Source organism: Pituophis catenifer, unplaced genomic scaffold, assembly GCF_029215685.1.
Source record: "Pituophis catenifer annectens isolate HBS135680 unplaced genomic scaffold, rPitCat1.0.hap2 SCAF_1, whole genome shotgun sequence".
Classification (NCBI taxonomy): domain Eukaryota; kingdom Metazoa; phylum Chordata; class Lepidosauria; order Squamata; family Colubridae; genus Pituophis; species Pituophis catenifer.
Window position 1 is genome coordinate 55259335 of NW_027256881.1, and position 13580 is coordinate 55272914.

A 13580-nucleotide genomic window follows, 5' to 3' on the forward strand; every position below is an offset into this window, starting at 1 on the left:
AACCCCAAATATACTGCTGAAAATCATTTGTTGCTGAATTTCAACTGTGACATCAGTGCTACTTATCTGCTACTTTATCTGACTGCAAGAGTAAATAAAATGATTTTTCCATATTAAGTGATTAACTATGGTATTCCTAGAATTTTCTAAAATGTGGGAGATGAGTGTTACTATACACATATTTAAGAATGTTTACTACATTTTGATTTATAGATACTTGATTAAATCTTCAAGAAGAGAAAATTTACCTCTCAGAAAAATGACTTATTTTTAATAATACAAATTATTATGTGTAATATACCACTAAAGGAAAATTAAAATGTAATTTGGGAAGGAAAATTAGTCTGACAGCATTGCAATACAGCCAAACCCATTTTTACAACTATTGCAATTTTATATGAGCAGTGCAGCATTTATCATTCAGACAAAAGCAGCGAGATCCTGAAGATGCCACTGCCTAGATCAGGGGTGGGCAAATGTGGCTCTTTTACAACCTGAGGTCTTCAACTCCCAGAATTCCTGAGACAGCTGTCTCAGGAATTCTGGGAGTTGAAGTCCACAGGTTGTAAAAGAGCCACATTTGCCCACCCCTGCCTAGATGAAAGGCCATTTGTAGGAGTGGTCAAAAAGTCAATATAGCAGCCATGACCATGTAATCAAAACTCCAGCCTTTTTTCAGGCATTGTGGGGCTTTGACTACATAGTCATGACTGCCAACCTGTTTTTTTTTGCCCACTGCAGGATGGCTTATATATTCTAAAGAAAGCTGGCATCATCCAAGAAACATCAAAATCCACTATTTGTTTATTCTTTAATCCAATTTCCTGGTCTATTTTCCAAGTATCATGCCTTTTATTTACCTATAAGTCATAATAAGTCATTCCTCTTATTTACCTGGGAGTCAGAGTTCTGCAAAGAACACAGGTGAAAAACTGTGATTAGCTTCCAGTCATTTTGATAGTCAAACAACTAAAGGGGAAAGAACACAAGCCATCACAAGGAAGCTGAAGAGGTTAAAGGGAACAACTGATACACTTGTCCTCAATATTTCTGAATGGCCAGATCACAATAACCATCCTAAGCAGTTTGTTTCATTTTTTAAAATATTTTTAATCCCACTATTATTATTTTTATAAATAAGTGAGTGTGGTGAACATACCTAATACTCTTTCCTCAACCTATTTTTTCCTCAACAATAATCCTGTGAGTGAGTTGGGCTAAATTGGCCGAAAGTCACCTAGTTGGCTTTCATGCCCAAGGTGTTACTAGAGCTCAGTCTCCTGGATTCTAGCCTGGTGCCTTAACCACTAAACCAGGTGTATGCCAGCTTTTGGCTTGCTTGGACTACATTGAGTGAAGAGGAATTGTCTTGGGCCGCATAGCTAATTTCCTTTATTTTATTACATTTGTTACAATCTTGTGAGGCCACATTACCAGCTGAACTAAACTAGGATAAAGGTTTCAAGTTATAATAACAAAGACGGGCTGTACTGCGTCCTCTTCACAATTTTACCAAAATCTGTTTGGAGAACCAACACAGAAAAAAATAGATTCATCATAGTATGAACTTTGTAAAGATAGCACCTGTTCCAATGTAAGGAAAAAAACCTCTAATCTGAAACTCTATGGAGATTCTCAGTCATCCAGGTCATGGTTGTCCAAAATGTGCTTTTTCAAGAGGCAACTGGACTTTCTGTTTTTTCTTTGAAGAAGTTTCGCTTCTTACCCAGAGCTGAAGAAGCTTCTTGGATAAGAAGCAAAACGTCTTCAAAGAAAAACCAGAAAGTCCGGTTGCCTCTTGAAAAAGCACCTTTTGGACTCTAATCTGAAAGTTCCAGTCATGAAAAAAGTTGAATGATGCCCCAATAAGAGGGGAGTACCTAGAGTGGGGTTTCTCATAAAAAGTACTTCTATGATATGAATGGCTTCCACCAAGCTAGGGGTCTTCAGAATTCCCCGTCATCTGAGAACTGGATATTAATACATCTAATACTTTTTTTTTAATCCATTTTTATCCTAGTACATTTTAGGTAGTCTTTTGGCTTGCTTGATAATTGACAAATAAAGCTGGCCTTTAAAAAATCAAAACAATTTTCAGAATTAAAAAGGAAAATATGAATGTGTCTCATAGGACCAAGGATTAAATGCTGCTATTTTGTATAAATCTATTAATTTTTAAGGTTTGACCATCACAATATTATAAGCAAGACAAAGGAAAAGACAACAGGATATTATTATAAACTTAACTGGTGGTCTTCAATGTCTTTGTGTCTTTAGCATTTTGGTGTCCTAACTCAAACTTAAAATGTCAGTGTCTCCATCCAGAGAATCCAAAGCAGAACTACAATTAGTTAGGGTTAATCCTATCACACAAGTATGACATGAAAAATCAACAAATGTTGGTAGAACCATTGCCTGAATGCACAGGAAAGATGTCAGCTTTTATAGATGTATATGCTGCAAGGATGAAAATGCTTTTGGCCAGCATTGAATATTCAAGAGATTATAAATATAAGTAGATTGCACTATAACATGTTACAATATACATACCTGGATCTCTCTCATGCTCTCCACAAGTTCTTTTGCTTGATCCAAAAGATTACTGTGTCACAAATCAAAGAGAGAAATGGCTAAGCAGGTAAATATTCTTTTTCTGGAGCTAGAAAGATTAATTTTAATCTACAGAATCCAGGCTATTCCAAAGTACAAAATGGCCCTTTCTTAAGTGAGGTTTTCAGAAGCCAAGAGAAGAGAGAATGAGTAGGGTGTGCAGTATTTAGAAAGTCTAAAGGACGTTACTAAAGGGGATGGTGAGATATTTGTAGTTTAAGACTTGTGAGACTGATGTAAGCCTTCCCAGGTAGAGCAGATAGGAAATATGACCAGATGAGATGATTCCACTTTATTGTAATGCTACCTTAACAGAATCTACAAAAATACAAATATCCCACCATTTCCTTTACAGACTGAGAACTAAAGAGGGATACTTTATGAGTCTCTTTCTCTACCTATTATGCAGCTGTGATTTCCCTTCCCACATTCCCAAGGTCATTCCTACATAACATTACAGGTAGTCCTCAGTTTATGACCACAACTGGGATTGGAATTTGGGTTGTAAATTGTGACAGTTACAAATTGGGGCAGCCACCTTATCTGACCTAATTTTACAAGTTTTTTTACGGCAATCATTAAGCAAATCACACAGCTGTAAGTATGAATCCATTCTCCTGAATATTTTTTGTTTGCCAAATCACAAATTATGATCACATGACTGTGGGCAACCAGCCAAAAATGTAAGCCCATTGCCAAGCTTCTGAAAAGACAGTAATTGGATAGGAGGGACCAACAGCATGATATTTTACGACAGCCAGAAGTGCTTTAAAGCATCTTTTCCTAGGCCAGGGGTCTCCAACCTTGGCAACTTTAAGCCTGGAGAACTTCAACTCCCAGAATTCCCCAGCCAGCTTTGCTTTGCTGTCTGGAGAATTCTGGGAGTTTAAGTCCGCCAGGCTTAAAGTTGCCAAGATTGGAGACTCCTGGCCTAGGCAGTTGTAACTCCAAACGGTTGCTAAATGACTAGTTGTAAATCAAGGGCTTTCTGTACAATTTCCTTTTTATTAACAGTCCTAATTATGAAAATAATAATAATTAACAGTTAACATCTTAGCATCTTAATGATTTTAACCACTTCTTTGCTTTTCTGGTTTTCCTGTTCAATTAGCTTCCCTGTGATTATTTTTTAATATAGAATGCTTCTGATAATATTCCAAAAGAAAAGCTAGCAAAAACATTTCAGAGAAATGCAGCAATTAAATAAATAGGTAATTACTCCAATTTCAAAAACATGCCCTTCATTTCTTGCATAATTTTCATCTACAGCATCATTCATCAATGCAACAATGACACCCAGGTGAACAAGAAGCAACCCAGTACATAAAAAATGAACTTACATAGTTCCATTTCTTGATAAAATCTCACTGTTTCCCAAGGGAGAGTAATATTGCACAGAAGGATTATACTTCCTAATAAGAGCTGAAAGACATAAACTTGGTTCAGTTAATTCATAGGCTCTGGAACTGCTTGTGCACACATGACAATGAAACTACTAGGCAACAAATTAGGGAAATGTTTTTTTTAAAAAAAAGGATACAGAAGGAAGACTAGAATGGGAAATTCATCATGGCTAGTTATAATCTAGTGATAATTTCGGTCGCCACGATGTAACAAAGATGTAGAGACACTAGAAAGAGTGCAGAGAAGAGCAACCAAGAAAATTTCTACAAATGCTTAGATTCCTAAAATATATCAAAGGAAGCCATCTTATATTCCTTAGATGATTAGGGGACTGGAGGCTAAAACATGAGGAACGGTTGCAGGAACTGGGTATGTCTAGTTTAATGAAAAGAAGGACCAGGGGAGACATGATAGCAGTGTTCCAATATCTCAGGGGCTGCCACAAGGAAGAGGGAGTCAAGCTATTCTCCAAAGCATCTGAGGATAGGACAAGAAGCAATGGGTGGAAAGTAATCAAGGAGAGAAACAACCTAGAACTAAGGAGAAATTTCCTGACAGTTAGAACAGTTAGGGGGTTGGACTAGAAGACCTCCAAGGTCCCTTCCAACTCTGTTTATAGTATAGTATAGTATAGTATAGTATAGTATAGTATAGTATAGTATAGTGTAGTGTAGTGTAGTGTAGTGTAGTGTAGTGTAGCGTAGTGTAGCGTAGCGTAGCGTAGCGTAGCGTAGTGTAGCGTAGCGTAGCGTAGCGTAACGTAACGTAGCATAGCACAGTAATTGTAATATAATGAAGGAACATTTCCTTTGAGTTGAATTTGAACCCTGAAGACTTCATGGCCACTACCTTGTAATTTTCCATGAAACTATTCTGGAAATAGTTTGTCATCCTTTCCTTCTTAGTCTGCAACCATTTAATTTTCAAATAACCTCTCATTTTAGTATTAACCAAATTTAACTAAGCATAGCTTTTTGACATTGGCTTAACACCGAGACTTATATTATTTAATGATGCTAAAAGAAAAAGATTGCACAATAGACAAAATAAGTATAATTGGTTCATATTCACAGTGCTAATTATTGATTCTTCATCATATTAAAGTAAAGCAGATGAAATTTAGCTGTATCTTGGGCACAATTTTTCAGTAGGAGGAGTTGTTGGAAATTGAGTTCACAACTAAAGGACCAAAGTTTTCCTACAAGAAATGGTGGTTCAGTGGCTAAGACTTGTCGATCAGAAAGGTGGGCAGTTCAGTGGTTCGAATCCCTAGTATAGGATTCCTGCGTGAACAGGGGGTTGGACTAGATGACCTCCAAGGTCCCTTCCAACTCTGTTACTGTTACCTGACAAACAACACAAAATTGGGGGATGGGGTGGTAGTGTGTGATTCATCAGTACTTCCAAGGATATAAATGAAAATGTTGATGAATTTGACAGAAAGTAAAGGTGAGCAAAAATTAATAAAATAAAAACAATTATGAGGGAAAATTAAAAGGTACAGACAAATTCAGCTGGGAGAAAAAGAAGATTTAATGGCAGATAATGTCAGGTGTGAAAGATCGGGTTATATTTGAAGGTCCAATTAAACTGATTTATTGCTTATCATATTTATGCATCAGAACCTTCTCAACTAACAGGTCATACTTGCTTGGGTTTAAATAAGGGTCAATGGAATTCAAGGGAGGTTGGACTTAGTTGCTTGTGACTATGAAAGGATTCTAGGCTGACCCCTCTTTTAACTTTGGCCTCAGGTTCTGCCACTCTTCCTACAGACATGATGGCATGCTTCTTATACCTCTTCAAATGTCACTTAAAAATAAGCAAAGACTTGTTCTCCATGACCCCTGATATCAGGACTGGATCAAATGGGCTTGAACCAGGGGTGAAATGCTCTTGTTTCGGACCAGATCGCCTGATCCGGTAGCGATGGAGGCGGGTGGTTCGGAAAACCGGTAGCAAAAATCCCTGCCCCCCCCATGCCCAGCTGAGCTGCACAATCATCAGAGGCTTTTTTTTTACTTTTAAAAGCATTTTTTCTACAACCTCTTCGGCGGAAAAAATGCTTTTAAAAGTAAAAAAAAAAGCCTCTGAAGATCGTGCGGTTCAGCTGGGATCGTCAGAGGCATTTAAAAGAAAAAAACCCTATTTTTCTTTTAAATGCCTCTGATGATCCAAGCTGAGTTTTTTAAAAAGCCTCTGCCGATCAGGCAACTCAGCTTGGATCGTCAGAGGCATTTAAAAGCATTTTTTTACAACCTCTTAGCCGAAGAGGTTGTAGAAAAAATGGTTTTAAAAGTAAAAAAAAAAAAAAGGCCACACCCACCCAGTCACATTACCCCCACCACCAAGCCACACCCACAGAACCAGTAGTAACAAATTTTTGATTTCATCACTGGCTTGAACATAGAAAGTACACTTCAGCAAAACTATTTCTCTAGGGAGACTATGACTCTTCCATACTGAAGGTCTGGAAACAAAGACTAGAGAGATATTTGTTTGAAGTGCTCAACCTCAGGCACTCAGCCTTTTCCATTATATAATCTATTCATTGTCATCAAAAGCTTCTACAAACCACCACATAAATAATGGTAAACATTTAAGGTTTCATATCCATTGATCTCTGTTTTGATCCCCACCCTTTAACCACACACGTGCAATTGATTTACCTCTATTTAAATTCACAGAATACCACACAACGAATTACACCATAATTAATCTAACTCTGAGAATAATGTAAAAGTAATGCATGGGATTACTTTTGGTAATTCTGTGTATTAGTTATGATATAAAATGGCATATTATTATTGCATTGTTATTTTGCTCCCTACAGACCATCTTCAATATGCTCATGGATTATAGTTGAATTATTGATCTTGTTCTAAATTTTCTGCACACAATAAAGGAATGGGTTAGATTATCTACAAGACTGGCATCAGCTTTAACTATCTAACACCATGAGGCTAAACAAGATCAAGGCTAAACAAGGAGGGAAAACCATTTCTTCTTTGAGGGTAAACAATTCTTAAAAATTTCTAACCATTGAAAAACAAAATAATTCTGCCAAGAATTTGAGACATACCTGTAAGTACTCTCATGCTTCCCTGAATAAAGTCTTGTTCTGAGCTAAAAATAAAAATATCAATTAATTATTCCTTCATATAGAATAATAGATCCCAGGGTATATTAGCTTCGTATTGGGCCTTGTCTTTTTCCCTCCCCTCCATTTAATGTCTATGTTATCTATATTGTGGGGTGTTTAGGAAAGAATCATATTTCCTAAAAGGGTTATTTTTGAGTCCGGCAATCATCTACTCTTCTTATCACTATTAAAATCTTAATTGCTATTATTCAATGTAGAAATGGAGGACAAATTAAATGTTACATAAAATATGTCAGATAACCCTAACCTTTTGATCATCCAATGTGCTCTCAGGATGAGAAAATGTAACTTCCAATGAAGGATCAAAGAAATTCTCACTGACGTGCTTCAAATTTCAGCACGCATGCTCTCTTGGGACATTATCAATTTTGCAGAGTTATCAAAGGAGTAAAAGAGTATCAACAAAGCAAAGTTGGTTTTGAAACAGGAACATTCAGAAGAATCATCCAAAATTGTGTCCAAGTTTCAAAGCTCGGTGTCAAGGTTGTCAGCCAGTCCAAGGGTCGGAAGTTCAAGAACAGAATTCACACACAAGCCAAAAGTCAGACATTGCTTCCAGCAAACAGAAGAGAGGCAGAGCAGATTCTTATATAAGCTGCAGCCAGCTATCCCGAAGGTCTACTTCTTTGTTTGGTGAGAAGAACGCTAATAGACCTTGGGTGCTCTGCTCTCCTCTCAAAACATCAGGTATATCAGTTGGGAGGTCTCATATCACTTCACATGACTCTTCCAGCTGCTCAGGTGTTGCCTGTGTTTGATCAGCCTCATGTGATTCTTTCTGAGGCTAACATACCACACGTTCAGTTGGAACTCAAGAATCTGAATCCTGAACCTGGGCCATGACACTTCTTTTCCTACTAGTTAATCCACTTAGGACTGGTGGTAAATTTTAAAAAAACAAACAAACAAACAACCCATTGTCAGAAATAAATCCAATATGCCAATGTATCCAATATATCCATTAGTATCCCTGTTGAGTATTGGAAATACTGAATGAATACAGAAATGAAGGAAATATGATCCTAATATTATGGTATATATTTGACTATTTAGATATCCTCTATTGGAACAGTTCACCAGTTGGACTGGTCATATATTGCTCCATTTACTGGGTCTGCCGAAAGTGTTGATGGTCCCTTCTGTTTTAATATTGTGTTCCTTCTATTTATACTGATTCCTGCCTCAGGCAGTTATTTCTGTTATTATTAAAGGAAAGATCTGAAACTCTGCAGAGCACATGAATGGAAAATAACATGTCTTCAGAACCTAATAAAAGGTACTACCTTTGGAAGAGACCTCCTTCCTCCTTTCCAGAATCTCCGACCTGGAAATAAAGACAAAAAGGAAGATGACAACATATTTTTTAACTATTACCAGGAAAGAAAGGGTGAGGAAAAGGAGAGAGATCTGGGTCCCTAGGTCTACAGTTGAAGGAGAATTCAATGATGGTAATGAATTCTGTTCCTGATCCACTACTGTGATCTGTAACCCCAAGAACAGAAATGAAGAACAAAAAGCAGGCAGAAGAAATGCAAAGAGAATGCCCATATGCATCAGAAAAACTGCTGAGATGAAGGAACAAAAGTTGGTCCCTACTTTTTTTTAAAAAAAAAAATGCCTAATGAAAAGACTTTGTAAATTGAATAGGAGAATTAAAGCAGAATACATACTAGATGGTGGAGTTAAGATTTTCTGCCACTTTAGTATATGACAATATTAAAAGTAGAAAATGTATGAAGAAAGGAAAGTATGGGAGAAAGGCAGAGTTTTATAAATCTATTTAGATGTACGGAGCTTGAGATGTCAGTAATTCACTCAAGAAAAAATATCAGATTGATAGGTAGGGAAAAGTTAGGAATGTTGCAGATCAAGTAGTTGGTAAGAGCATGGCTGCAGGAGCCAACTCATAAGTTGGCAACTTTGCTTTGATACAATTGACTAACAGTTTTTCTATCTGATTAAAGACTACTGTACGTCTGCATAATGCCACAATCCCTTTCCAAGAGAATTCACTGCTATACTCACATTTCCAAAACTTCCTATAGCAACAGCTACTTGAATGTCTGATGGTCGTAGTGTGTGAACTAAAGAAATAAAGCATAGGCTACCAGTTAACCAAATACGATAATAGTTTTCCTTATCTCTATTTATTTAAATTAAAATAAAGGCAAATCCAAAACATTACAATTACTTTTACACATGCATATTGCTTTATTCTAAAAGTAGATATATGTATATGTTGTGTTTGTGTACTCCTATACACAGGCACTTAAATGCTATGTGCAAAGCAGATAACATTTGATTGAAATAATTCTAAATAATAAGGATGAAATATTATATCCTAACTAATAAAACAAAATATAATTAAGGAATAACAATCCATTATTTCACTCATTTTCATTTGATCTGAATTGTATTTTTCCCCTGGTGATTTATCTAGGACTTGGATAGCATAAGTAAACCTGACTCCCACATTCTTATGCTCAATAAGGTATCTTTTACTTTGAATATGCTCCTTGGGACAAATACCTGAAGATGAAGTTTGATGAGAACTTTGTAACTTGTACTTCCTTAGAGGCTGTAGGAAAAACAATATGATTGAAAAGACGCTCAGTATGCTATAACGAACAATCAGATCCACAACACTAAAATAAGAAAGCTCATCGTCTCTTCCAGGAAATATTTTTTATCACTTAGATCACATCACTTAAAACATTAAAAGACTGTTTCTGCAAGGACATGTCAGTACAGTGGCTGTCTACATTCTTTATTAAATATAGCAATAGCACTTAAGACTTCTGTACCACTTCATAGTGCTTTATAGCACTCTCTAAGCAGTTTGCAAATTTACAATCTGGGTCCTCATTTTACCAACCTCGGAAGGCTGGAAGGTTGAGTCAGCCTTGAGCCAGTCAGGATCGAGTTACTTGCAGTGGGCAGAGTTAGCCTGCAATATTGCACTTTGCCTGATAGCACAGTGTTCATCATCAATATCCTGATACTTTCCAAATAATTTCATTGCTTTTAGTTTAATGTTTCATTGTTTACTTTACAAGGGATTTTTTGGGCTTTTACTTTCTAATCCATATTTTGTTTATGCTAATGTGTTCTGGTACCAGACAGCATGTAGTAATCTTAACCACCCTTTAGAAGAGTTTGGAGACTCCTTCGGGAAAAAAGAAAATCTGAAGTCTTAAAATCAGAATCCATAATTCCCTAATCAATGTGGGGACCCCTGTTAAGTATTCAAGAACAGCTGCAGCATGGAGTTGATATTCTAAGCACAGTGAAAACTCTGATTTTCTTCACCAATCAAGATCTTGCATTGGAGCCTAGATAGGTAAGGTCCACCTAAACCATTTTGAAATCTGAGATGAGAAAGACAATTGTGGCTCTCTTGATTTCATATACTAAGCTAGCTGGACTAGCAACTGTATCTGTCTTTAACACAGAGAGCTGGCTACTATCTTCCATCATTGCTGAACTACCAACAGCAAACTACAGTATTTTTCGGAGTATAAAACGCACCTTTTTCCCCCAAAAAAGAGGATGAAAATCTGGGTGCATTTTATACTCTGAATGTAGCCCCACCCAGCTTCTCAAACGGAGGTTTCAGAGGCTGAAAAAAGCATCAGAAACGAAGCTTCAGAAAAGAAGCCCTCAAATAGAGCTTCAGAGGCTTTTTTTCTGAAGCACTGTTTCGGAGGCTTTCAGAGGCAGGAAAAAACGTTTTTCCTGAAACAGAGATTCAGAAGTTTCAGAGGCAGAAAAAAACGTTTTAAAAAAGCAAGGCACAGAGCTCACAACCATGGGACCTGTTGCTAAAATTCACCTCTGGGAACAGCTGATTGGGGGTATTCCAGGAGCCGATCCACCTGCCAATCAGCTTTTTTCTTATTTTCCTCCCCACAAACTAAGGTGTGTCTTATACTCCGGTGTGTCTTATACTCTGAAAATTTTTTGCCTCAGACATGTTGGCTGTGTACTTAATTAAACAAAGCAGGGCAACCAGAACATTCAAAATCAAATATGAATAACATCCCTCCCCATTGCCTCCCATTACTTTTTTATTTATTGATTACATAATTTTTATTTAATCATTACATGTAATGATTTTATTTATATCATTACATAATGATGTACCTGCTTTGAGTGGAGAAACTATGGTATATGTACCTGTCTTACAAGCCTAAACTAGGTTGTTCTGCTTAATTAGCAGAGGCTAATAAATAGAAATTAAATTTATCTGCTGGACAAGTCAGATTCAATAACTGGAAAGTTAGAGGCCTGAGTACACTGTCTTTTCTAGCTTTCTATGCCTGTGCTCAAAAATAGCCACATCTGAATGACGGATCATGTTTGAGAGGTGTCACACATCCTTTTTCATCTTGCAATCGTGCAGAAACATTGACTTACGTCCAGTTCAATTTCTTCTTTCATTTTATCCTTGGTTGTCATAATATCAGCTGCAATCCCTTTAAGAAAAAATGTATTTGCTTGTTTAATTTATTTCCTTGTTCCACCGACTTTCTTTTGATTCATACTGATTAAGTCATATGATTGCTTTGTGTTTGTTAATGTTTCTGCACAAATAATAGCACAGGTTTCAACAGATACACTTGCTAATGACTAGATTGTGGATTCTTAAAAATACTTCCAATAACATCATTTAATTAAAATATCAAACAGTTACATAAAAAGTATCAGTGGAACTGGCATTTAATCTTGTTGCTCTTTCTCATAGGGGAGGGCACAACTGCACAGGATGTGTAAAAATAGAGATCGCCTACAACAAAAATGTTGAAATTCAATTATTATGAACTTTCTCAAACTCTTAATTACAGAACTATATACAGCTATTACTAGGACTGGGATCTGCCAGTCTTAGTATTTACCCAGTACAATTAAAAAAAAAAAACTTTGAAGAGAAACATCAGTTTTAATGTTAAGTACACAGATGCAGCATTTGGTAGTACCGGAACTCAACCAGCAATAAGGACTTGCTTTATTTTAGTCAGATGAAAGCTTGCCTGCTTTTTCATTCTGCTAATAATGTAGATAAATTAAACAATGCTATATGACCTGGGCATTTTCTCCATTTTATTCCAACAGTGGTTGGCGATCCAAAATCATGATGGGGAAAACATCCCTCTCAGGAAGCTGCACCTCATAACTATCACTCCAATGTTCCTACGTTTGTCATCAGCACAAAACACAACACACACCTATCTTGGCATTATAAATTTATAATACAAAGTAGCTCCTTTCAAAAATATTACCTATTTCACTACCTTAGGTTAGCTTTAGTTATGTTTTCTCTGCTTCAGCATGTAAACCATCAGAGATGTTCTTATCAGCCTTGACTTTCAGATGAGTTGTTGAAATGAGTTGCTGCTTGAGGTATGTCTGGAAAGTTTATAAAGGAAAAGTGCCTTACCTAAGAAAAAGGGTAGCCAGAGGAAGAACACCAGCTTCTTCATGCTTTGCTCCTTTTTGAATGAATGCATCTGGAAAGATGTCAGCTTTGTTTTACCAAATGCAAATCCAAATGATTCTATGGTCAAGAAATTGCCTTCTGCCAGTTTTTATAACTTGGTGATCAGATAATTCAGCTGTCATAAAATTTATTGCCCTTTTCTCATTTGAAAATGCAACTTTAAAAAGCGACGTGATAAAATATTAACATTTTGATGCCCCTGGGTAAGAAGAGTCTCATGTACTTCATAATCATTTCTTAAAGAAAGAATAAAAAGGAGCAATTGCTCTTTAAACAAGCAACCTTTGCAATTCCCCATTATATAAAAATGGGAAATGTTTATTATGGGAAATCAGATCGAAGCAGACCTGCTTCCTCGGTGTATGTTTCCTTGGTCATTTTTTTTTTTAATTTGATTTATATGCCGCCTTTCTCCGGAGACTCAGGGCGGCTTACAATGCGTTAAGCAATTTGTATTTACAATCTTCTGCTTTATAATGTCATGTAATTACAAAACTGGGAATTACATTTCTATGTCTCCTGAGAATTTAAAGACAAGGAAAACCTGTATGATAACTGTAGATACCAAGTTACAGATTTCTGTAGATTTACAGCTAAGTTCTTGCAAAGTTTGCACTGTTTATGTGAATTATGGATGGAATCTAAGTTCTTAGACATAGTCACTCCAGACTTCCAGAGTAAACCTTGCTTCCTATGTTATCTTCCATGCAATTATTAACTCCCAGTTTTTGAGATCGGTCAAAGTTGGCTATGTTTTTTCATCTAGTTGGGAAACAGGTTTTTTTTTTTTCTGTTTCTTAGAGAAATGGTAATAGCTTTGCTCCTTGGGGGTTGCCTTTCTAGTCTTAAATTTAAAAAAGGAGGGGAGATATTTTACAACTACATCATAAAGTGAATATTGATGAT

At 36.5% G+C, this 13580-nt stretch overlaps 1 protein-coding gene across 1 annotated transcript in view; it reads right to left on the reverse strand.

Moving 5' to 3' along the window:
• The window catches only part of PLB1 (phospholipase B1), a 120580-nt gene extending 108963 nt beyond the window's left edge, over nt 1-11617 (reverse strand). The window contains exons 1-8 of the mRNA XM_070949718.1: nt 11594-11617; nt 9707-9755; nt 9203-9261; nt 8461-8501; nt 7097-7140; nt 3951-4032; nt 2551-2602; nt 895-969 (exon numbers count right to left, since the gene is read on the reverse strand). Of these exons, the coding sequence (XP_070805819.1) occupies nt 895-969; nt 2551-2602; nt 3951-4032; nt 7097-7140; nt 8461-8501; nt 9203-9261; nt 9707-9755; nt 11594-11617 (426 nt within the window). The remainder of the gene's footprint in view (nt 1-894; nt 970-2550; nt 2603-3950; nt 4033-7096; nt 7141-8460; nt 8502-9202; nt 9262-9706; nt 9756-11593) is intronic.
• Between the last annotated feature and the right edge of the window lie 1963 nt (nt 11618-13580).